General features: G+C 45.0%; 1 protein-coding gene across 3 annotated transcripts; it reads left to right on the plus strand.

Annotated features, from left to right (window-relative positions):
• The first annotated feature begins 1,695 nt into the window (after positions 1-1,695).
• On the plus strand, positions 1,696-24,586 carry LOC135917860 (uncharacterized). 3 transcript variants are annotated; one of them, XM_070527851.1, is made up of 5 exons: positions 2,063-2,078; positions 3,395-3,504; positions 5,111-5,254; positions 9,889-10,011; positions 20,640-24,586. In XM_070527851.1, exons 3-5 carry the CDS (start codon positions 5,249-5,251, stop codon positions 23,346-23,348), a joined length of 2,838 nt encoding a protein of 945 aa, XP_070383952.1. In that variant the 5' UTR covers positions 2,063-2,078; positions 3,395-3,504; positions 5,111-5,248; the 3' UTR covers positions 23,349-24,586. The 3 variants fall into 3 exon arrangements, with proteins under 3 accessions (XP_065307530.2, XP_065307533.2, XP_070383952.1); XM_065451458.2 differs by lacking the exon at positions 5,111-5,254 and having other exon boundaries at positions 1,696-2,078; XM_065451461.2 differs by lacking the exon at positions 5,111-5,254 and having other exon boundaries at positions 1,696-2,078; positions 9,889-9,995; positions 20,640-20,772.
• The last annotated feature ends 935 nt before the right edge of the window (positions 24,587-25,521 follow it).

Raw genomic sequence — 25,521 nt, forward strand, 5'->3', positions numbered from 1 at the left:
TGCACTGTGAGCGCTAATACAACAGATGACTGTATCAATGGCTTGTCTCGACACCGTCCACAGCCCTAGGTCGCTTGGTTGCATTGGCGAATCTTACCTGCCTCCTGGTCCACCGTAGGGATCATTAGCTGATAGGGTTCGGCTGTGTACAGATAACGGAGGTGCTTTGTTAGGAGGTGCGCTGGAGATCGTACATTTTCTGTCCTGAAGTTTCATCACGGATTTCGGGCTGTGCTGCTTTCCTATCCATGGACGATACGTATGCCCAGAATTTCGCTGTTGCCCCTCGCCCTGCTACTAATATCTCCTGGAGCTTGCGATGATCCACTTCGGCTATCTTGCGCAGTGTCAGTGCCTGCATTTCTCGCTTACACCGAAGGTATTCTAGCCAGTGTTGCTGGACGTCCTCACTGCCTAACGTCTTCACAGCATTGTGGTGTTGCCGGTTCACCAATCTTCGGGCTTTGAAGGCTGCCTGCACTTCGGCGTCTCACCAGCTCTTTCTCCGAAATCACCCATGAGAGCTGACACGCTTTTCATGTTTGCACATGATACGCCAAAGTTCCGAGATGAATGCCTCGTAGGTCTCAGCTACCTTGCGCCGCTCACTATTTACAGGTTGCCGCGACTAGCTCGTGGGCTGCGCTGGGAAGAAACCAAGTCGACACTTGGTGCGGTTTCTTCTTTGGCCGGTGGTGCCACGGCGATGGCACGAAGTCTAGCCGAAGACTGTTGTGGTCGCTGCCCAGACTGTGAAGTCCCTCTTCATCGATGTGCATTGAGTGTAGTAGGCCACTCAGGTCGTCAGAGAGCAGTGCGTAGTCAATGCAAGTGCGGCTTCCACGTGCACACCAGGTGAAAGAACCAGTGCAGTCTTCCATCATGTTCGCTATGTCAAGATGCAGGTATTGTGTCAGAGTTTTTATGAGTGTTTCATTGTGGTCATCATATACATCCAGGTCCTGTATGTGGCCGTTGAAATAACCCAGCAGCAGCACTTGTTTGTTGAGACCCCATCTTGCAACACCCTGTACAGTGCAGCGCATAATGGCAGAATTCTCGGAATGTTGGGGAGGGGATACCCCTAGGTAGACTACGCCCAACATCACTCGAACATCATGTATACGTCCAGACACCCATGTACGATCTGTGCATGAGTCCGACATAGGCGTTAATGTGCTGTCATCTCGCCACAGGAAACCCACCCCACCACCTTTCCGGGACGCACTGTCACGGTTAGACCCAGTCCAGTGCCATCGAGTGTTAACTGGGGTTTGCTCCAGGCCTCGCAGGTGTGTCTCCGCAACACCAAAAAGCGCCATGTCCTCCTCAAGCAACACTTTGTACAGCTCTACCCATTTCGAGAGCCGGCAGCCACCATATAGGTTCAGGGACCCCACTGTCACTTTCTGTACCTGCTTGTGGATTCGCCGCTTAAGACGACATGTGGCTCCAGTTACAAGACCCACTCTCGTGTTTATATTCGTCCCAAAAGTCACCGCTTGTTGCAAGCACCGTCGCATGTCGATGGAGGTGCTTTGGTTCGCATGCTGCTGCAACTGTGCTTTTCTGGGCATTTGGTTGCTCATTGGGGTGGCCCAGTTGGCGTTCAAAACGCGCGCGTCCCAACCCGAAACCGGAAGAAGTTATTAGACCCATCCGTTTGGTGCGCTACAGTCAATTCGACCGCTGGCCTCTATGGGAGTGTCCGCTCTTGTTGAACGTCTTTCTCATATGAGGCGTTGCTTTCTCTATTTGCTGTGCCGGCGCATGCGTATGGCAGCGAGCAGGCTATGGCCGCGGTCTGGAAGCCACTGCGCTGGAGAACCACCCGTTGTGTTGATCTTCACGTTTATCGTTGTGTGTCACCTGGACTGGGCCTGGCACGGAAGTTGCCATGTCGAAGGGGTCCGAAGCTTACATCGTTTTTAAGCACCTCCAACGCCCGCAAAAGTGGGGAAACACTTGGACTGGCTACGTAGAATCGCAAGAGAAGTACGACGAATTCGTGTCTGCTCTAGCCGCCTTCGGCATCTCATTCAAAACCTTGAGAACGAGGCCCTCGCTCAGTGTAAAAGGTTTGTGATGTATCGTATACTGTTATTGGGTCTGTTGTGCGTGTGCTTCCGCCCCTGTTGCAAACGCGCACTCGCGGATCTGCGATCGTGTGATCGTGATCGTCTGATAAAACTCAGCGCGTGCGTTTTAGTGCATCACTGTCGGTAAGAATGTTTTCCGACCAAGACGTTTCGACTAGTTGCGTGGTATTTCTTGGGAAGCTTGGCAGCGCTGATTCCCCACTGTTTATTTCTAGGAATCCTGCGAGTTTTTGCACAGAACACACGCGTGTATAGTGAAAAATCATGACGTCATTTGTTAGGTGGCGCTCATGCATGGTAATTCAAGGAAGTCCGGTTGCGCTTATCAGATAAGAGAAAAACAGTGCTCGCACTCCTTTGCCAAGCTTCGTACGCATGTTTACCATGTCAATCACGTATTATGTTTGTTGGTCTCTAAAATTGCTGATATGACAATGCTTTGAGTGAGTGTAGGGGTGCAACAGCACTCCTTTTGGCAAATAACAAGCCAACCAACAGTAGATCTCTTCGAAATTGAGGTCTGGAAGTTAGCTTTGCATGTTGTTGCATAATGTATCTCCGTCCTTGTAGCACTGAACAGTTCCCGGGTACATTTGTATGCCTGCAAACCTTCCAAATTTTTTTTTAAAGTTTACACCTTTGAGCTAGGTTTGCGATTTTTCAAATGTTGGATCACATTTTACGAAAACTAAGTTCTGTTCATAAACTTGGTAAGGTGGAAGCTTGGGCGAGTTGGTGATTCAATATCGACATGCTTGCACAGCGCAAAAGACGAGGACTGAAGGAAGAACGCAACACAGGCACCTGTGCTGTGTTCTTCCTTCAGTCCTTGTCTTTTGCATTGTGCAAACGTCGATACTGTTCACAAAAATGTTTTGCTAGCTGTACCCTTAATATTGGGTGTCTTGCGATAGTGAAGGCATGCAAGAGCTGTACTTTCCTTGAGCAAGTTCATTTGGACAAGTCTTCAAAGCAGGCAGAACTGGCAATATCAAAGTCACTGAAAAAGTCACTCTACTCTAAACATAATGTGTTGCTTGCTAGTATTTGCCTCGGCCAAATTTGTTGCTGCTTGTGTGCTGTGTTTAAATGTAATTTGTCTTTATTAAAGCATGTGTGTATCCTCGAAAAGTTGCGTGTTCAGAGTATGCTCTTAAAAAAGAGATCTGTTCTGTTCTCCCCTTTGGTGTAATGTCCGTAAAATTTTACAAAATTTGGAGTTTGTAGGTATGCATTTGCTGATGCATAAATAGAAAACATTGAATGAAATTTAGCCAGGTTGTCTGTCAATACAGGGAGGCTCCTGCTGTGCACTCAGCGTGGTGGTGTCTCCATAAAGGAAGATGTGCCGTTCAAGGTTGTGGAGAGTAAGAAGAGAGGCTGCATTTTTCAAAAGTGCAGCGAGGTAAGCCAAAGAAGTTGCAAGCAGTTGCAATATATTGCAGACATGTTGCATTGGCCAACTACTTATATGTTCAAAATGCATCCATAGCAGCACAAAACGTTGCCACTAAGTTGTTGATACATGTCAGCTATTTTGCCAATATTATGTCAGTGGTATAGCCACGAACAAATTAAACACGAGCTTTAAAGTTGAACACCTTTCACAAGTGATCACTTGAGAATATGGTCTTGCACCACTGCTTGTCCAGTTGGCGAACTTGGTATAGGCCTCACACCATGCTTGTGAGCTTATATCATGCTGATATTACATGTATTGAGAAAAGCATAAATGAAAAAATGCATTCTACTTAGCTCTTACTGTTCTTGTTTCAATACACCTTTTTCAAATTCAGCTGTATGCATGCGCCTACGCTCGGTACCAGCTGCAGCCAAGCTGGGCTGCCATTAATTATCGCAGGGCGCATATGTGAAATGAGTGCATAATCCACGGCAATTTTCTCGGGAACTGAGCAGTAATTTCCCATGTGTTCTGTGCTACAATATTGGTTGACAAAACACTTGGCCATTTCTTGGGGAACACTACAAGCAGTTTTTTTGATGGAAACAACACATCGAACTAATGCTCGAGTGATTAGCTCAGCGTTTGCAACAGGCCTCATGACGGACACTTGCTGTGATGTCAATTACACAGGCTAGCATGGAATGTAGGGTGTTTTTGCCGTGGGGTGTGCACTGTCAAGTTACAAAAAATTGTTCCGTGTTACCAGTGAGCCATCATGTGATTCTTGCCGAGTACGGGCCTGTGTTCTGATAACAGCACGGCACTGGCACTGTAAACATTCGAGCCACACTTGCCACCCTATGACTGATTCTGCAGTCCTTGCGCAGTTTTGTTGTTGTGGTATGTATATAGCAGGGTTGTTACTTTTGGCTGACGAATGTGTTACCGCATGCATTGCAAAAACAGCTGTATGATTATGTGGGGCCAAACAAAAAAAACAGGAATGTCGCCACACAGTCCATTGGAATACATTGCACGAGACCAAAGCGACAGACTTGCGATGGTGAATTATACGAAGCTCGAAGCCCCCCCCCCCCCCCTTTTCTTTTTACCAGTGAATAAAGCTTTACTCGCCTTACCCAACGTACCATGCCATATGTGACATCCCGGGAGAGAAACAACACTTACCTTGCAGTGCAGAACCTTTGCAAGTTGTGCATCATGATGAGCTGTTTGCAGTGCCTGCTCTTCATTGAGGGCAAAGATGTGCATGCGTGTGTTAACTGCCTTGTTCGTGTCGAGCCACTCCAATCAACGCACAAGTTTATCCTGAAGAAAGTTCCAGCTGGTGATGCATTTGACAGTCACCCGCACTTCAGTAGTTGGATCAAAGTACTGGCGAAGCTGTTGCAAGAACAAATGCTGGCGTATCTCTAAAGTATCTGCTGAATGCTTTCCTGCCCATCACATTGAGCATGTTGCCTTCACATCAGTTAATGGAAAAAGTGTTATTGCCACACATGAGCAAATACACATGCTATAATATAGGTAGAATAAGAATCTACTTCAACAAAACAAGTGACAAAAAATAATAATAAAAACGCAGGGACGTCGCAAGAGACTTGGTCAAACGCTACCACTGTGTGGATCCGAGAAGTGGCGGGAGCTCATGCATCTTGCCCGTCAAATTGAGCTGAAGTGGTGCCGCTAGAGGGGTCGCTTACTGGAGAAAGGTCCATTGTTCATGAAGGTACACTAGAATTTGGTTACACCAGATGGATGTTTGTGCAGATAAGGCAGTGTTGGTAGACACACTGACGTAGAGTTGAAGGGACTTAACGCTGCCCTACCCCTTTCTATTTCACTGTACCATTACTTGTGTGGCAGGCGTCATATACCTCAACAGCGCACAGGGGGAGAATAAAGGGAAACCAGATGCATTTGTGGTTTTAAGTTTACTGTTAATTCTGATCAGACCACTGTGTGCACCACGATGTGGTATGCACACAGCTTCTCGGCAAGAACGCTAGTGTTAGTGCACACAGTGTTCATGCCAACAGCAGAAGGCAAAAAGCTGGTGTGGTCAGAGTGCGACCCCGAAAAGGGCATCTGTGCAAGAAGTGATGCTTCCTTTCCCCATAAATAAATAAAATGCTAAACATTGTTACTAGATTTGTTCCTGGAGTTGCTGCGAGTTTTCTTAGACGTGGTGAAAAATGACCCGAAGTTGGAAAGTTTGACATCTGAGAAAGGCAGTCCCTCAGCGCAGTATGGAACATTGCTAAGTTACTGATCACCTGTGATAATGAGCCCACAAATCTCTTCCTCCTGGGTTTTCTGGGTGTGCTTAGCTCAAGGGTTATTGAAGCACACTCTTAGAACCATTCAGCACAGAACTTCATGCCCATCTATACCTTTCTTTCTTATTGAGGAGTGTTCTGGAAAATGCATAATAGCATGCTAATAAAAGCAGCATTATATGATGTGCACAATACTTAATACTGCCTCATTAACCCTTGAAGTGCCTTGCCTGAGATAATTCAAGAGCTTGAAAAATCTGTAGACTACTTGTGCCATCTACTTGGAAGTTAGTTTAACTTTTGTGGTATGTTTTGTTTTTCTAGGACAGATGGCGCAACAGAGTTTAATTGACTGTGAGTGTTGCTCACGTCTGTTGTTTTCGACATAGAGAACCACACAAAAAGCCTACACATTCTTTTAACAATGCAGAAATTCAAGACCTTTTTATGAACTTATTCAAAGGACTTAGCGTGTTTACTCGCATAATGATCGCACTTTTTTGTCAAAAAAATTGCCGCAAATTCAGGGGTGCGATCATTACGCTGGTTAAATTTTCCGCGAAACAAAATTTTGAGGACCGAAAACGCGAAACGGCAAGTTTCATGTCAGAATTTTTATGATGGCTATCGTAAACATAAACAAACATAAAAGTTGAGTAAGGCTTACCTTTGTAATAAACGCACACATTACGTAGGCACTACATGAATTGCACATTGCCCTTTTATTTTATTTTTCAAATTGAATAAAGGGCGCCTCACTTTATTCCAAGTCTGAATCTTCGCCGTCATCGCTGTAAGCTTCAATGTCAGAACCGGCAGTGTCGTCGCATCTTCGCATTCCCACAGGAAGTCGTCTTCTGTCCCATCCAACGCGTTGGATATGCCTGTCTTCTTAAAACTCTTCGCCACTACCTCATCGGAGATACCGCTCCAGGCTTCGATGTTCCACAAGCAAAGCACCTACACGGACAGTCTTCTGATTTTGCCGCTCGGCGTCAAATCTTGTTCGCCTGCCGTCATCCACTCTGCGTACAGTCTTCAAACGTTGTCCTTGAACGGTTTGTTCAGTGGCACGTCAAGAGGCTGTAGCAGCGGCGTCAGAACCCCAGGGATGACTGCAATGTCCGTGCATAGCTCCTTAAGCTCAGCTCGAACGCTATCCACAAAATGGCCTCGGAAACTGTCCAACACAAGAAGCGAGGGAAGCAGAAGCACTCCTGGTCTTCGTCCCCAAACATTCTTAATCTAATTGACCATGAGCTCTGCTGTCACCCACCCTTTTACTTGAGTCAGGATGTGGATGCCAGGGGGAAGTTTCGCTTCGGAATAGTCTTCTGTTTCGGTATGACGTATGGTGGAAGCCTCCACCTGTCTGCTATCACTGCAAGCATTACGGTGCCTTGAGCTTCTCAGCGCCAGATGTCTTCATGAGAACAATCCGAGCACCCATCTCATTGACTGTTTTGTTTCGGGGCATGTCGAAAGTCAACGGAGTTTGGTTGGCGTTCCCTATTTGCGAAAAGAGGACGCGGATAGGAGCTGCTGGCACAACGAGATCTGCCACCTCAGTGACAGTCCATTTCGTCGCATGAAGTGAGTCGTCCAACCGGAGCTAGTGCGGAAGTCTTTTGTGACGATTCCCAGCTTCCTGGTCAATGCACACACCTGCATCTAGCATTATTAATGATATTGCACAACCATCTTTGTTCAGGTCCTTCACGTATTCAAGGACCGCCTCCTCAACATGAGGGAACTTGGCTGTTTTGGGCTTGCAGAAAGCTTGGCACTTCCTGTCAGTAGCCATCAGCTGCTCACGCTGTTTTTTCCAGTACTGTATTTGGATTTCATCGAAACTGAAATGACTATTGGCAGCACGGTTGCCGTGCTCCAGCACGTTGTCAACAGCCTTAAGCTTAAACGCGGCCGTAAAACTCGCATGCCGTCCCATGGTGAAACGGCACCAACACAGACAAATAATCACAATGCACACGGCCGCCTTGAAAAATGGCGAAAACGCGGTGTCCGTGGAAATGTGTCGGAACGCATTTGCTGTGGGAAGACAACACGACAACCAACAGGTGGCTGCCACTGTAACAGTGAGAGACATAAAAACAAAAATGGCGAGTGACGGAGCAAGCCGAACGTGATTTTTTTTCCTCGCGAGTACATTACGTGCATTGAAACAGCTTCTTCGGCATCAGTAATGAATAAGATTGTTAAATTGGCAACCATTATAGAGCCAACAAATAATAAAGCCAAGGCAAGTCTGGTTGTAGATCTTTTTTTTATTCTTGAAGTGCAGAAAGTGATGAAGGGAATGAAATGGGCATCTGCTTAAGAATCTGTTTGGTGCATGCAGTCTGCTCGGTAAGCTTTGAAGAGTCGTTTGCGCAGCATTTGACAGATGGTAAGCACGATCATCATCAGCTAGACTTGGCAAACAACATATCGCTGCGGCAAGTTCGGGCTGTGATCATTACGAGGGAAAAAAAAAAACGAATTTTGTTAGGAAAATTCAGGGGTGCGATCATTATGCGAGTGCGATCATTATGCGAGTAAATAGGGTATATTTTGATTACTTGGTCTCTTCAAGGTACAGTGACAGCAATGAGAAGGCCACGACAGCAAAGAGAAAGGCATGTCTTGCAAGGAACCACAATGCTAATTAAAATAATAATTTACACTTTTTATATTAGCTTTTTTTTCAGTTTTGGAATATAATATTTGTAAAATGATCTATTGCATATCCTCATTAAAAAGCATTTGAGTTTAAGGCCTGCTGATGTGTTACTTAGGCAGGAATTGGCTTTGTTGCACTTTACCAAAACACCCAGCACCCACTATGTAAACACAGCAGAGATTCATTGGGAGATAGAGGCTTGAAGTAATAGAATCAAATCAACTCCCTGAAGCGGTAGTAAATATAGCCGAAAACAGTGTCTTCTTTTCATTATTGTAACTTATAATGGTCTATTTCATATGTTCTTTTACTTTGTGTTGGGTGTAGCGTTTAATATTGCATTTGTATTTTGTATCGATCCTGTATTGATTACACAATTAGAAATTGTTCTGTATATTGATTGTCGATCTATGTATCTAATCTATGTTGACTTTGTATATGCACCCCCTCCCCCTGCAGTAATGACGCAGGAATTCTATAAATAACAATAAAAAGAATTATATGCTGCCCAGACAAATGAAGCCTCCACTTGAAACCCACGTTCTGACAAGGGGACTTATTATCAGAGCAGCAACAGTTGTTGCCATAATTCAAAGGGTTGGCCACCGTTGACCACAGTGTGAAAAGGCATATTACTGTCCTGCGAGCCTACGAAGACCTGATCAAGGCACTGAGAGCCTTGCACAAGCCTTAATTAGCCTGATTCTCTGTCTCTTGATCTTTACATGGTTCTTTTAGGTGCCTTGTTTAACGTGGTCGTGTTTATGTTAGCACTGCAAGGCCAGTGCAACGAACCATAAAAGCAAAACAAAGAACTCTCAGTAAACCATCGTTGCGATGAAGCCTTCAGAAAGTGTTTGGGTGACATTTTGTTTAAAGTAGAGAGGCTCTAAATGAGCCATAGTAGGATAAGAGCTTGTAAAATGAGGCGCTTTCCTGTAGTGTAAAACGTATCCCAAAACACGCATGTGCTTGGATGTGGAGATAACATAGCAGAAATTCTGCCAACATCTCTAAGCGGCTGCCTCGCCTGTTGGCTATCAGCTTGCAATGAAGTTAGGCACAGGGAATTGTTGCCAAGTGTACGAGTGATCTTCACAGCACTATTTCCCTCTCCTGTTTGAAACAAAGAAACACACCGGGTCACTATGCTTGATATGTATGTCCTCCCGTACAGATTTTCCACTTTGCAGTTCGTATAGTGTGGTCTGACACTACTGCACTTCGAATAAATGGATCTAAAATGCATTCACTACAATCGTGACCCTATGAAAATTTGAATTCAGCAGTATTTTGGCTCAAATGATTTTGTTGTAGCAAGGGCTTACTGTACCTTAGCTTTTGTGGCGATTGGCCTCATTTTCTGGCATAATGATAATGCATGTCAACTCTGTTCATACACAGGAAGAAGCAACAAGTGAGTTGGCAGCCACCTTGACTGAAGACCCCGAGTCCCCAGGCGCAAGGAAGGGCCTCTGCCCTGCAATGATGTTCGTCAAACAAATTGAGAGGTACCCAGAATTCCGGGTAGGTAACAACACTAATATTCTGAAATATATGAAAACGGTTTCCTATTTAAAAGCCAACTGCAATGAAATTTTGGACTGCATGAAAGAAGCCTAGTTTTAGATTCTACTCAGTTACTAGCACCTCCTGTGCATCATTTCAATTTGTCAGTGGTGTGTATGGGACTTAAGGGAACCAGGGACTAGGATGATGGGTAGATAAAACGGTGTTGGGTGCGGCTGTACGAGCTTATGTCTTGCTGCCACCTTCCACATAGTGTGGTCGTGGTTCTGGCATTTTTATGTCAGCGCTTCCAACCACACACCCTTGGCTACAGCCATGTGTGAATGCTTGGCAAGCAGTAAGTTATGTATCAAACACCCATAACGGGTTATGTAGATATAGAGGCATCTCATCACAAGCCCATAACACAGATAGTTTAGATATGGAGTAGACTCCATGTGAAATTTTACATTTGAAATGCGAGTAAGTACGCCAGAAAAACGTTGCCAATCAACAGGTGCAACTATCCAACAACTTGTTAACCAACAGCTGCACATAAAATCTGCTTAGGTGCTATTTCAAGGCTGTTAATACGAAAATTAGGCCACTACCTGTCCTTCACCTCTTCCAAGATTGCATCCGACACGGCATGCCTTCGTCACATCCCCTTATGCATTACCAACCTTGTGTCTCCCTTCTACCCCTTGTACATCAGCGCTGTAGACTTGTATCGGAGAGGTGGAAGGGAGAGGTGCACGCGAGGCCAGCAATGCATAGGGCGATGCGATGAAGGCGTGCTGTGCAGGGTGCGTGGTAGGTGGGTCAGCCAAAGGTGTGTGGCACATAGGAAGATGCGGTGGCTCGCGTTTTTTTTATTGCAGTAGCGTTCTTGTAACACTTCATGAACATTACGGGGGCTATTTGTCTATTTATTTATCTATGTGTGTTTTTATATAACTGTTCAGGAACACCTTAGACTTCAGAAAACCAAAGGACCAGGCAGGATTTCGTAAAGGCTACTCAACAATAGACCATATTCACACTATCAATCAGGTGATAGAGAAACGTGTGGAGTATAACCAACCCAGATATATAGCTTTCATTGATTACGAGGAAGCGTTTGATTCATTCGAAACCTCAGCAGTCATGCAGGCATTACAGAATCGGGGTGTAGACGAACCATATGTAAAAATACTGAAATATATATATAGCGGCTCCACAGCCGCCGTAGTTCTCCACAAAGAAAGCAACAAAATTCCTATAAAGAAGAGAGTCAACAGGGAGATATGATCTCTCCAATGCTATTCACAGCATGTTTACAGGAGGAATTCAGAGACCTGGACTGGGAGGAATTGGGAGTAAGAGTTAATGGAGAATACCTCAGCAACTTGAAATTTGCTGATGATATTGCCTTGCTTAGTAACTCAGGGGACCAATTTCAGTGCATGCTCACTGACCTGGACAGGCAAAGCAGAAGGGTGGGTCTAAAATTAATCTGCAGAAAACTAAAGTAATGTTTAACAGTCTCGGAAGATAACAGCAGTTTACGATAGGTAGCGAGGCACTGGAAGTGGTAAGGGAATACATCTACTTATGGCAGGTAGTGACCGCGGATCCGGATCATGAGACTGAAATAAGAATGGGCTGGGGTGCATTTGGCAGGCATTCTCAGATCATGAACAGCAGGTTGCCATTATCCCTCAAGAGAAAAGTGTATAATAGCTGTGTCTTACCTGTACTCACCTACGGGGCAGAAACCTGGAGGCTTACGAAAAGGGTCCTACTCAAATTGAGGACGACGCAACGAGCTATGGAAAGAATGATAGGTGTAACATTAAGGGATAAGAAAAGAGCAGATTGGGTGAGGGAACAAACGCGAGTTAATGACATCTTAGTTGAAATGAAGAAAGAGAAACGGGCATGGGCCGGGCATGTGAGGAGGGAAGATAACCGGTGGTCATTAAGGGTTACGGACAGAATTCCTATAGAATGGAAGCATAGCAGGGGGTGACAGATAGGTGGAAAAATGAGATTAAGAAGTTTGCAGGGACAACATGGCTACAATTAGCACATGACCGAAGTACTTGGAGAAGTATGGGAGAGGCCTTTGCCCTGCAGTGGGCATAGCCAGGCTGATGATGATGATGATATAACTGTTCTCCCACCTGCCTGGGTCACTGGGTAGTCCATGGTCGAAGGGCTAGTGCATCGGGCTGCTGTGCTGAAATAACAGGGTCCGAAACCAGCCGTTTGACCCACTTGGGTCACTGAGTATGTGTCAACGTGTACATCCATGCTGCTCTTCAATGAACCCCTTTCACGCCAACGTAGGTCACGGTAGCTGGGGGACTGGGTAGGCACTGCTGTTCGAAGAAGCTCTTTGATGCCGACTTGGAGCACTGGGTGCATGCCACAGGGTTCCTCGCGGTCTTCAGTGAACCTCCTTGATGGCAGCTTGGGTCATTGGGTGCATGCCAGTACGTGTATGCTGCTTTTTAATTAATGTCTTTGACACCAAATTGGATAACTAGGTATGGGCCATTGGGAATGTGCCACTTTACAGTAACAAAAAGATCCCTTAAGTTTCTCCAACGTTGAGCAGAATCGAGTCCCCATCAGAAGGGGTTCCTGAAGGACAACGACTCGACACGTTAGCAGGCTGCGCAATAACACTTCCCCTTTCTGCATTCGTTATGCTCCACTGCACGGAAAATGTGCTTCTCCACATAACAGAACTATACTGCTGCATAGTGGAACATAGGGAATTGATCATTGCATTTCGAGGTGAGATTTTCAAATTCCTGAGCATTTCTGTGGTTACCCAATGAGAAAACTGTCCATCCGTCCTTCCTTCGCGTAAGACGATTGCTTTCAAGATAGAGCCAGCCAGCTGTGGAAGACGACAACGCGCGAGCAGTAGCAAAAAAATTTTGGGGTGGGCCAACTGGAAATCAGGGGGTTGGCGATGTTATGTTTGGGGGTAGGCCAAGTTCGAATTTGACGGTTGGCCAACTTACCGTATTTACTCGAATCTAACGCTCACTTTTCTTCCACTAAAACGGGTTCAAAAATTGCGTGCGTGTTAGAATCGAATACGACCCTTAATCTGCGTTAACATATCACCATCAGCATATCAAAATCGTCGCCTCGTGTGCGCTTTGAGTCTAGCCGCCGTAGCTTTTTCCATGTGCTGCAGTACGGGTGCTTAGGCAATGCTTCCTTTGGCTTAGGTTAGTGCACCGTCCATCTTCCCGTTTTCTGCATTTGCACCATCAGCATGGAAGTGCCGACTACAAAGACATGCCGAGTTCATCATGATGCCGCAATTAAAAGGAAAGCGATCACGTGTGCTGAGGTGGACGGAAATTGGGCCGCATCACGGGCACTCGGAGTTCCCGAAACTTGCGTGCAGGACTGCCGCAAACAGGAGAGGCGTTCTTCGCCGGTGTCTGCTACGGATCGTGCAGCCGTGCGCAGCCCCTATCTTGAAAGCGATCTGCTATGAAGACAAGAGTCTGCGCATTTAGGCACTCCATGCTGTGTTCTTGTTGCTTAGTTTGCCTTGAAGTGAGAGGTCGTACAAAGGTCGATTCCCTCTCACCTGCTACTGCACTTCCTTGCTCCAGCGTTTTGATAAAGTTTTTCCGCGGTCATTGAGTGAGATGTGTTCTTGTTTGCTTGTGCGCTCGTGACACCATGCTTGTTAATTTAGCTAGTAAGCAAATGTTTAGAAGTTTATACAGCCGATAAAACTACTATCCTTACTTTTCGTATAGCTGTCTACTAGTTTGCTATCGTAGTCGATGCTTTGCCTTTCGGGTGAAACTGCAACTTTTTTTATTTATCGCAACTTTAGTGCATTGGAAGTAAATCTTTGTTTTTTTCCCAATTAGAGAAAGTTGTATTTATGTATGAAAGAATGAGGTGTGCGGTACTGTAAAGGAGTTTTCTTTTTTTAGGTAACGGCAAATGGGTGTGCGTTACACTTAAGAACATTCCTTTTTTTTTGGTCGCGAAAAACGGGTGCACGTTACAATCGAGGGCGCATTAAAATCGAGTAAATGCTGTAAATGTGGGGGTAGGCAAACTTGAAATTTGAGTGTGGCCCTACTTGAAATTTTGGGGTGGCTCAATGTTTAATTGAACGCTGCTGAGTGTCCTTTGAGTTATGAACACCCTTGCAGGCAAGTGAGTGCGTTGAGACGCTTGGCACGTTTTCATTGGGCCTTACCAAGGTGCAGTCGGAACGCAGCTGAAAGCTTGTGTGGTCAAAGAAAGCGCGCATAATGAAGGCTTGTGTGAGCGACAGGGAGGGTGACATGGCTTCACTGCGATGCACTCGCCCCTCGTGCAATGATTTGTGCGCTACTGCGGCAGCTGGTGTTCACTTTCGACTTCTCTGCTTCGTCGAAGCGCACTCGTGCCTGCAGTCTCGGCTCAATTGATACAACTGCATTGAAGGGGTTGGATGTGACGAGAAAATTTGTCAATTGTCTACTATAGCCTAAGCATTCTTTGCCACCGGAAAGGCCATGAGTAGACGTTTATACGCTAGGAAAGGCAAGTAAGCAACACTAAGCAAGAACGAAGTCACAGCCAAGCCAAACAATGCTTATGCTCTAGTAGACAATTCTGAGAATTTCTGTAATTTTTTTCCTCGCGAATATCGAATAGCACAATATTCAAAACTACTATTCATAAATCCAAATATTAGGAATTGAACCCCTGACCTTGTGCCCAGCAGCGCAATGAGCCGTTGCATCAAGTGGCAGATAAGAGATAAAAAGAGGTGCACGCATAGCTAAGTATGGCACACATTTAATATAAATGTCAGATAAGTATATACATATGCTCCTTAAATACATACCCTTTCTCTTCCAGGGGTGCATAAAAAAAAGCTTGAGTTTAGAAGGAAGAACTGGAATTGGTCATGTCATGCAATGTACAGAGCAGATGACTGGTCAGATCTCTTAGAGTAATGGAACCGGTGCCAGGAGACAGCATATATAGTTGTAGATTCTCGAGGTTTAGATGGGAGTGATGAAATCGGGAAATTTGTCAAAGCAGAATACAGTGGGATGATGCAAGATAATAGCTAGCTGGAGCTTGCTGGGAGACTCCCTTATCTTGCAGCAGACCTAAATATATTCTAATGATGATCAAAAGAAACGTAAAGCGCATAGAGTGCAAAATGTGTTTCATGCTGGCATTTACACTGCGCTGATTTGTGTTCCCTCTGCCGTAGCAATTTTCAAGCAGGCAGCAAAACTTAGCAAAGTTGTGTAAGGTGTTACATGTTCACGAGCATGAAAAAATGAGCACAAAGTTGGACAAAAACAAAGGCAATGTGACAAACGCTCGTCTTGTCAACTTCCTTGTTTTCTTCCTGCTTTAGGCAATGCGAAGGCAGTGCAATAACTAGGCAGTGCAGTAGTTAGGGTTTATGATACAGAAAGGCAGGCATGCGAAATATGTTCTCAAGAGCAGTGAGAAAGTGTCTTTCATGACGGCCTTTCTATACCCACAAATACTTACCAACTTTCTCTGCCTTCTGTCATTCTGATCATCGTGCATAACTGTTTTGAATTACTTAAACACAGCAGCACATTCATTGTCGCGTTCTTTCCTTAAAGGGACACTAAAGGGAAACAATAAATCAATTTAGATTAATGGAGCATTGTTTCAGAACTCTGCAGGCAGTCATTTCAAAAAAAATAGTTTGATTATTAGATGAGAAAATGAAGGTCCAAGTTTCAGTATTTGAATTTCGCGCCGAAACCTCAGCGCCGGTACGTCAGCGTGACGTCAGGGATTCCAAAGTATGTTTTCGCATTTGGACCGCCTTGGCCGAATAAAGGTTCCGGAAACTTGCCACATTTAATATCTGGTTCCTTTAGAACACAATGTAGTCAATCTGTACCGCCATATGTATTTATTAGGCCCTAGAAGATGCCATCAAAATCCAGGACGTCACAGCCTCCAGGTGCGGGAACTTAAGTAGGCGTCGCCACCCGTATTTCGTTCTTGCGCTTTTTCTGGCTTACCAAACGTCTTATCGTTGTAAGAGTAGTGTTTTTGGTGTTGTAGAAAGGTAATTTACTGATGCAGAAGAAATCATTTTTCACTTTAGTGTCCCTTTAAGGAAACTCCTTTATGTAGATATCAACCTCCATCAGCACTCAGACAAGGCTTGACATCTCGGCTGTATTATTCATTTCCCACGCTATGTACCCCAAGTCTCTCTTTGCTTCGTGCAGGTTTACCTAATGAGCTTCCTTTCTTCCCACTTCCCACAAATATCCCTCGTGGAAAATATATTTTACAAACTGCGTGGAAACGGACCAAACTGATTTGCCACCTTTTTCACTATAGCTGTTTCCAGACTTCGCAACCATTTGGGCTTCCGATAGGTCTGCACTGATTTACGTAGTTCCCAGTCTCTTCATAACAGGCTGCTGTTGGCTTGCTGCTTTGATTACCATGTAAATCATGATCATCAGCCCATACAGTTGAACCCACTTATGACAGTATTCAAGTGCCACAAGAATTCCATTGTTATAACCGATAACTGTTATAACCGGGTTGCATGAAAAAATCTAAATAGGGGGATGGCAGAGCTGATGTGAGAAAACTATAGTGGCGGGGAGGCAAGTGCTCCTCTCCACCACATTCCTCAATCCCGCTTCTGATTGTGTTCACTTGCTTAACTGCTTCCTGGGCGTTCTGATCGTATGAAACAAGCCGCGGCTGTCTGCGTTAAAGAAAGGGACTGCTATAACAACTGCAAAGGGGTGTGATGGTTGACAAGCGATATGCGAGCACTGCTGAGGCATCATTTTGGTGGCCCCAAAAGGGGCCTTTTAAATATTGCGAGAAGGCTGCCACGGCAGCCTGTCAGCTTGAGAAATCCAGAAGAAACGCTGAGGAGATATCGCCACAAGCATCTCGCCACGTACTTCTCACTGGCATGCACGAGAAAAGCTTACGTCTATAAGCCTTGCATGCTTTACGCAAAACTTGCCGATATCCTTCTTCAATGCGCACAGGTGCTCGACGTTGTGCCACAGAAGGTTCGTCGTGAAACTGAAGCTCTGGAGGGACTGAATCATCTGCCAGGCTTCCTGTGAGGACAACATTGAGGCAGCCTGCACTACTGCATCATCGCTGCCTTCGTCGCCATCACTATCTGAAGCAAGCACGTTCGCAACGATTGCATCATTGGTTAGAAACACATAGTTTCCCGTGCGCTTTCTTTTCACCGGCAACGGCGTGCATTGCCTCTGATCATCGGGCGGATCAGCCATCTTCTGTTTCGGCGGCGAGTCAAGCGAAGCTGAGAAACCGCATGGCCAGGAACGATTTCAATGCAGCCAACAAAGACGAATGCGATCGATCAAGTTGTTTGCAGAACAGCGCTCACCAGCGAGCAATAGATAAACATTCCAGCGGCACAGTTGGCATGGTCCATTCATGTTTCAGAGGGCGGGGCGTCGTAGAGCTATGGGTGCAGCCCATTCGTGTTCGCAGGAGTGGAAAGGCGACGGGAAAGAGCCACATGGAGGTGGTTCAAAAATGAGCGCGTGGCGGCTGTTGGAGTGACGGCCCATCGTTGAGTGGCTCAAATTGCTCATTTTTTTTTTCTTTTCAAGAATTTCGCATTTCACTACGTTTTGGCTTGGACACCCAGCAGCCAGACGTCATCGCTATAACTGATAATGCGGCATCAGGGCATTGTAGTAAGCGGGTTATTTCACCATGGAATACGTACAAAAGTTGACAGTGCGGTAGCTTCTTATGGTTATAACGGATATATTGTTAAAACCAGTATCATTATAAGTGGTTTCAACTGCATTTATGTCCACTGGTGATCCAAAGGCTTCTTCCGGGGATCTCCAGTTAGCCCTGCATTATGCTAGCTGATTCCAAGTTACACCTGCAAATTTTCCTAATTTCATCACATTCCTTATTTTCCGGCCGTCTTCAACTGCGCTGCCCTTCTCCTAGCACCCATCCTTTAACTTGGGGCAACACCTTTCACAGTGCAGTGACAAGTTGCGATCGCCTTCATTGTGGACTAGGTTATCGCGCTGTCTTTGACGGTTTTTTGGGAATCTTCTTGTTTGGCCTATGTAATTTCTGCTACATGAGAGTGGGATCCAATAAACTTCATGAGTTCTGCCCAAATTTTTTTGCGACCTATGGTTATGCCATCAGAATGGCTGTGGCCAGCGTCTCATAAAGCCATGTCCATGTTGTAAAGTGCTTTTAATGCTGTTGGTATTCTTTGGAAACTTCACCCTGTTTCTGTATTTCTCAGTGTATCTATGTATATATATGTCCGCAGCTTAACTCTTTCCCACCAACTTGGGTTATTGGGTAGCCTATGGTCAAATGAGTGGAGCATCAGGCTGCTCTGCTGAAAGAACTGGGTTTAACACCATATGGTGTACCAAATTAGGTCACTGGGTATGTAACAGCAAGCACGTGGTGATCTTCAGTGAATCTCTTCGACACCAACTTGAGTCACTTGGTATACCCTACCAAATACTTGCGACTCTTCACTGAACCTCTTTGGGGCCAACTTGGGTCACTGGGTATAGTTCACTGGATGTGTGGTGCCGTTCATAATAAGCAGTATGTAACACATGCCACCAACCACAAGATAGATTGCTAATCGCATTAAAGTCGCCAGTCATCTCTAAAGGATGGATGTGCTACCAATTCCTTTAGGGGTGTTCCTGTCTTTACTGTTGCATACCCAGTGACCTAATTTGGTACACCGGTTGGTGTTAAACCTAGTTTCCTCAGCAGAGCAGCCTGATGCTCATTTGACCATAGGCTACCCAATGACCCAAGTTGGTGGGAAAGAGGTAAGCTGCGGACATATATATGCATAGATACACTGAGAAATACAGAAACAGGGTGAAGTTTCCGAAGAATGCTAACAGCATTAAAAGCACTTTACAACATGGACATGGCTTTATGAGACGCTGGCCACAGCCGATCTGATGGCATAACCATAGTGGACAGAGAAATGTTGTTTTAATGCATTAGCATTCTTAGGGTGCATATGCACTTTCCTAGGGCTATCTATGTCTGTTCATGTCTAACCGTTTTCTCACCTACCTGGGTCCATGGGTAGTCAGTTGTGGAATGGGTAGCGCATCGGGCTGCTGTGCTGAGGTAACAGTGTTCAAGAACAATCATCAGACCAATTTGGGTCACTGTGTTTGTGGCAGTTTGTACATATGTGCATCTCTTCAATGAACCTCTTTCACGCCGACATGGGTCACTGTAGACACGGGACTGGGTAGGTGCTGCTGTTTGAAGAAACTATTTGATGCCATCTTGGGAGTACTGGGTATCTGCCACTCGGTCTGTGCTAGTCTCCAGTGAACCTCTTTGATGCCAACTTGTGTTGCTGGGTATGTGCCAGTAGGTGTGTGCAGCGCTTCAGTGAATGTCTTTCATGCCAACTTGAGTAGCTAGGTATGTGCCACTGAGAATGCGCTACTCTACAATTTCGAAAAAGGTCCCTTAAATTTCCTTGATGCTGAGCAGAATCAAACCCTCATCACAAGGGTTCCTCAATGGCAGCAACCCAACGCATGCGCAAACTGCGCCACAAATACACTGGGTATGTGCCACTTTCAATGAACCTCTTTCAAGCCAATGCTTTAGCGAGCTGCGCCATGAATGCACTCGGTTTGTGCCACGCTTCAATGAACTTCTCATCAACTTGGGTCGCCGATCACATGCCACTGAGTGTGCAGCAAGCGAGGGAACAATTCTCAGCTTTCGCAGGCAGTGGTGTGCCATGCTTCTCGTCTTGGAGGCCGAGCGTGGACTTCTCGGCAGTGCCATTAAATGCTGCAGCGTCTCTAGAAAGAAGCATCAGAGAGAAGCCATGTCGCCGCGTGGCACATTTCTCGGGAGTTCACACGCACCGGTGCACTGTGCATTTCAGAAGCCATATGAAGGCTTTGCAGCAGAGGTGCTAGATGGTGCCTAGTGTTATTAGGGAAGTGCGATAAAGGAGACCCGCTGCAGTACATGCCTTCTACATAACGCATTTCAGTGGGGGCAATACATTGTGTCGCTATATTGGTTCATTGCCAACGCATTACCATCGACAGTCATCATGAGATGGGTTCTGCCGCAATTTTATTTGGTGTATGTAGAATGCCAGTTCTGTGTTTTTTCGTTACCTGAAGGGAGCTGCGGGTGTCAGGGACTGCACATACACATCCAGGACATGATGCCAATGCTACAAGTGTGATTCAAGCTTCCATATTATTGCCATCAGAATAAGATGTGTCAGTATTTAGAAAAACTAGCCTGCAGTATGAAGTTTGGGAGATAAATGCATGAATTAGAGTATTAGAAAATTGTGTTTTCCTTGTACTAGCTTCATGCTGCTATCTAGTGGATGTTTCTCTGTGTGTTAGGTTGGAGTGTTAGTTAACTGATAACTTGCAAACAAAGTTTGAAAATTGCATGACCACGGTTTTGTTGCCAGGCTTGCGTGTCGCCACAATGCATTATGCGTAGCTTAAAGGAAGTGATTATTATGTGAAGTTTCACAAAAACAAGAAGTTTGTGTCGCAGCCTCATATCATAATCATTTCTCATTCTGCCTTTTTCAGGTGCCCTATTTAAGCCAATACAGTACCAGACGGGGACGTGAAGCTGCTGTATCGACAACAATATCACGACTGAAGCTTGCTCTTAAGAAAGAGGCAGCTGGGAAACCTGTGCTCAGGCAGCGTCGCATTTACATCACCATGGATGACCATACGTGCCATCACCACCATGGTAGCGATTCCATTTGTGAAGAACAGCCAGTGAACACAAACGTATTGCAGAACAAGGCGGAGATGGCACAGCCCAATCGGACATCAACCAGAAAGATCGGGAGCTGCTTGACATATTACGTTAAAGAAGTTCTTGTGGCTGATAAGCCGAATCCGAGGATCAGCTCCGACGATTGTTATGCTACAAAACGAAGTATAAATGATCACATTCAGAGAGCCCTTCGAAAGGAAGGGTTTAGTTCCGTTGAGCAAAAAGGTATCACAAGGTGTGTGGAAGAACTGAATGAGAAATCGCCAATGACAAGCCCTCTTTTTTTTACTTATGAGCAGAGAAGGAGGAGGGAGTTGCAGAGACGGAGAATAGAGTTACAGAGTGACAGTGAGCGGCAAGCTGTGCAACTCGACTGCGATGTCTTAGCGACAGTTGCAAGCGAATGTAAAACGGCACTGCTGCATTGCGCCCACACAAATTTCATGAAGAATCTCATGCTCAAATATTTTGAAGTAGTGGTATGTATGGAAGCTGTGTACGACAGAACCAATTATGCCCTGCCAGTTTTTCTTATTTGTTTCAAGACACCAAGCTCTTACGCCGTGGTCGGGGCATTTGTCATTCACTTTGAGATGGCCGACTGCATAGAGGAGATGCTTGATTTGTTGAAGGCCAGTGACTCGGACACTGTCAGTACAAAGTTTTGGGTAGTCAAGCACAGCCAAGCGGATATCCGTGCATTTTCTTCCAGTTTTCCAAGAAGCCATCCTCTTTTGTGCAATTTCCACCGAGAACAAGCATGGAGTGGGTGGCGATCCGAAGAGGCAAGCATTGCAAGCAACATAAGCTTAGTTAAGAAAATGCTGCAGGAAGTGGCATGTAGCAAGAATGAGGATGGACGCAAGTTGGTAGTTGAAGCTTTGGAGCAGTCTCCCTATTGGCAGGAAAATAAGAATCTGCAAGAATTCATATGCCAAAAATGGTTGTTGGTCAGGGAAATATTGGCAAAAATGCACAAATATGCTTTTCGTTTTGACAACACAGACGAGGATTCGGAGACTAAAAGTGGAAAACTACAAGCTTGTTTGACACAAGGTGGTAGTCGCCATGAGGTTCGGGGACTGGTTCGAGTTTTTGCCAAGATGATTTCTCCAGAAAGTGAAGTGCAGGCTTTGCAGGTCAGCACGAACTCTCTTCCTAGCTACCCTCTCCTCCACGACACTTTACCCAAGTTTCTCCATGGCAAAGCTTCTACTGTGACGAAACAAATCATGGAACACCTAACGAGAGCTGCTAACTACAGAAGGTCAGAAATTAAGCCAGGCAAAGAAGAAGGTACATTTTTTGTCCAATCGACTGCTCAGAGTAGCAGCTTTGATGAAGTGAACATCAATGTTCCAAGCTGCACTTGTTCTTACTTTGTACAAAACGCATCGCCGTGCAGGCACTTAGCGGCGGTCTTATTGCTTGACGAGGGTTGGGACTTCTCACGCCTGCCGGCCGCTTACAGGAATGAGCCACATACGAAAGCCCATGCAGATGCTGATTGCGCATCACAGCAAACAGTGTCCAAAGCATCAGAAATGGAAGTTTGTATCAACGTTGAACAGAATGAGCCACATATGACAGCCTATGAATATGCTGATTCCACGTCACAGGAAATAATTAGCGAAGCATCACATATGGAAGTTTTTATTGAGGCTGAGCCAAATGAGCCACATATCACAGCCCAGGAAGATGTTGATTCCATGTCACAGGAAAAAATTAGTGAGGCATCACAAATGGAAGCTTGTATGAAGGCTGAGCCGAATTATCCACACGCTGCAGCCCACGAAGATGCTGATTCCACATTGTGGGAAACGATTAGCAAAGCATCAGGAATGGATGTTTGTATCAAGGTGGAGCCAAATGAGCCAGATATGACGGTCTGTGAAGGCTCTAATTGCACTTCACAGGAAATGATTAGCAAGGCATCAGAAATGGAACTTTGTGTCAAGCTTGAGCCAAATGAGCCACATATGACAGTCTATGAAGGCTCTAATTGCACGTCGCTGGAAATGATTAGCAAGGCATCACAAGTGGAAGTTTGTGTCAAGGTTGAACCTAATGAACTAGATACGAGAGCTCACAAGAATGTCGATTGTGCATCCCAGGAAATGATTAGCAAGGCATTGGAAATGGAAGCTTGCGTCAAGGTCGAACGGGGTGTACAGCCCACAGAATTTCTATTTGAACGTTGTACTGAAAGGCACAAAGTGGAGGTCTTCCGACAGAGTACGTCTCGCACAAAGTCACAAATTGGAGCTCAAATAGAGGAGATAGATTCTCTGCTTTGTTATGTACATGACAATACCGTGTTGCAACGCGTGCTAGACAAGTTCAATCAAGTAGGAGCACTGGTGGAACGAAATGTGCCTGGATGTAGTGCAGTGAGGATAGAGAGAGAGACAGATGAGGGACACAGTAGTAGCAAAAGGAAAGGAGTAACTCCGACAGCATCAATAAAGAAGAAAAAGGATTACAGCAGGCCAGTCCACAGAATGAGGTAACTGTAAGTAAGGACACGTGGAAAATTTGTTTGCATTATGTTGTGCACTCACAATATCATGCATGATTTTCTGCATAATAATTTAAACACGTTGGTCTACATCACATGAAATATTGATTCTGGTCGGCCAACGCAGGTTTTATAGATGCAAGACACTGGGCTCTCTTCTCATGCTGATTTCACTGGAGAATGAATACTTGTGAAAATCCGTGTTATTAGCCTCAAATAGATTTTCTCTTTGCTTTCAAAAATCCAACACATGAACAATGACTATGTTCTTCATGCCCTTGCCTTTGCTCCATCAGACTTCTCCACATTCCTGTCACCTTGTGCTCCAGCATGGAGCTTGTACTGCACAGTGTATGCTGTGTACAGCTATGTTTTTGCTTGTTAAACTGTTCCCAGTGACTGTCATGCTGTGTACCTAGCCATAAGGAAGTAATGGCCGAAAAGTTGTTCATCTTGAAAATGCCACTGTGGCTCATATAAAAACGGAAGTGCTCATTTAACATGCGTGGAAGTCTACCTAGCAGGCAATTGCTGGGAGCCATGTAATGCCAGCATTTGTTTGCTAAATGGTATGTTCCTGTGATGCGCTTAGGCAAAGTAGAATGTACACTGAACTTCAGAATGGCATATTGGTATGCAGATTGTCAAGCTTTGAGGCCACATGTGTGCTCCGCATGTGATGCACTTGCAGTTGGAGGCCATGAGAAACTGAGTGTTCACAGCTCAATCTTAAAGTCCACCAGAAGTCTGTCAAAATATTGCAAGAACAAGTTTGCATTTCAAAGGGTACAGACTGGCATAACACAAATGAATATAGATAGTGGGTGCTTGTATGCTGTCTAACAGAATAAAAAGAACAAAAACAAAGATATGGCATAGGAACAACATTAAGTGCAGGTTATGGTTCTCCCTTGTCTGATGGCACAATTATTAAGTATAGGCAAAATATACACTTTGAAAAGTCAATTGATGGAAAATTATTTAAGTGCTTGTAGACCGTGCTCTGTTAGACTGTTGGTTGTATTAGAATGTAGAGAGTTGAAGTTCCTGGAAGCATGTTGAACTGTACTCTCTTCTGTGTTATTTCTTTCTCCTTTTCTACTTCTTTTTTTTTCGTAATTGACATGTGTCAGTGTGGAAAGGCTAACTTTGGCTCTTTTGTGGATAGTACTACCTGCATTTCCACTGTTTGTAAAATTTCAGTTGCAAGTAAAGGCTTGTTGCATTTTATTTGTTCATCCTTATCTGTCATGTAGCTCAGCATGTAAATTAATATTTGAAAATAATTGTAGCATGCTCTTAACTTTCAGTTCTTCTCTATTTCCATTGTCCTTCTGGAGTTTGAAGTGCATACCAACCTTGTGCTTGGCATGTATTTCTTGCACTGTTCAGAGTAATGCATTATTATCTCACAACAGATAGCAGCTTAGCTTGTAGACAAATTCTTGTATATTATTCTTTATTAATGTACGTCTGTGCAAAACCCCATGTAAGCAACATTATGTCATGCAAATGCATTGTTCATTAGTGTCGTCGAGCGTACCGCACACTTCAGAAGATTCGCGGAAACTGAAACAGTTTACGAATTCAGCTGTTCATACTTGGTTTGTGATAGTAAGAAAACTGAACATCGTTAAGCACTTTATTAGTGTACATCATTGTGACCGTGGCACAGCAAGACTGTAGGGGTGAATATTTTTTATTAGCCAAACTAAGGTACATACACATAACTACAATTATACGTACTATTCTACATACCTTACACTATATTTCCACATAGCCCCCACACCGGTTCAGGCATTTGTTCCATTGCAGCACTAAATTTGAGAAGCCCCTGTGGTAGAATTCATGACGCATGTGGCCTCCCCGAATGCTCATTGTCATGCAAGTCATCGCGGCCTTTTGTGAGCTCAGAACACCACCACCCCCCACTTCTCAAAGTGAGACACCCTTCCCCATACATGGGCTGCATCTCCCTGTGGATTTCTATGGGTGTTCCTCCCTTTCACCATAGAAAACAAATCCCACTTCGTTGCTCGTACACCATGGACGTGTCAAGCACAACTGCCATCTTCACCAAGACAGCAGTACCATGCTACAGTGCTGTGGCATGGCGCTGTCTCCCTTGAATCCATAGGATTCAAGGGAGACTGAGACAAGTTAGA

Source organism: Dermacentor albipictus, chromosome 10 (assembly GCF_038994185.2).
Source record: "Dermacentor albipictus isolate Rhodes 1998 colony chromosome 10, USDA_Dalb.pri_finalv2, whole genome shotgun sequence".
Classification (NCBI taxonomy): Eukaryota; Metazoa; Arthropoda; class Arachnida; order Ixodida; family Ixodidae; genus Dermacentor; species Dermacentor albipictus.

Excerpts from the sequence above, each read along its gene's own strand:
- LOC135917860 (XM_065451458.2), top strand. The coding sequence starts at position 1,898 with ATGTCGAAGGGGTCCGAAGCTTACATCGTTTTTAAGCACCTCCAACGC. Across the intron at positions 2,079-3,394 it reads GCCCTCGCTCAGTGTAAAAG|GGAGGCTCCTGCTGTGCACT; the intron begins GTTTGTGATGTA and ends CTGTCAATACAG. Across the intron at positions 3,505-9,888 it reads TTTTTCAAAAGTGCAGCGAG|GAAGAAGCAACAAGTGAGTT; the intron begins GTAAGCCAAAGA and ends GTTCATACACAG.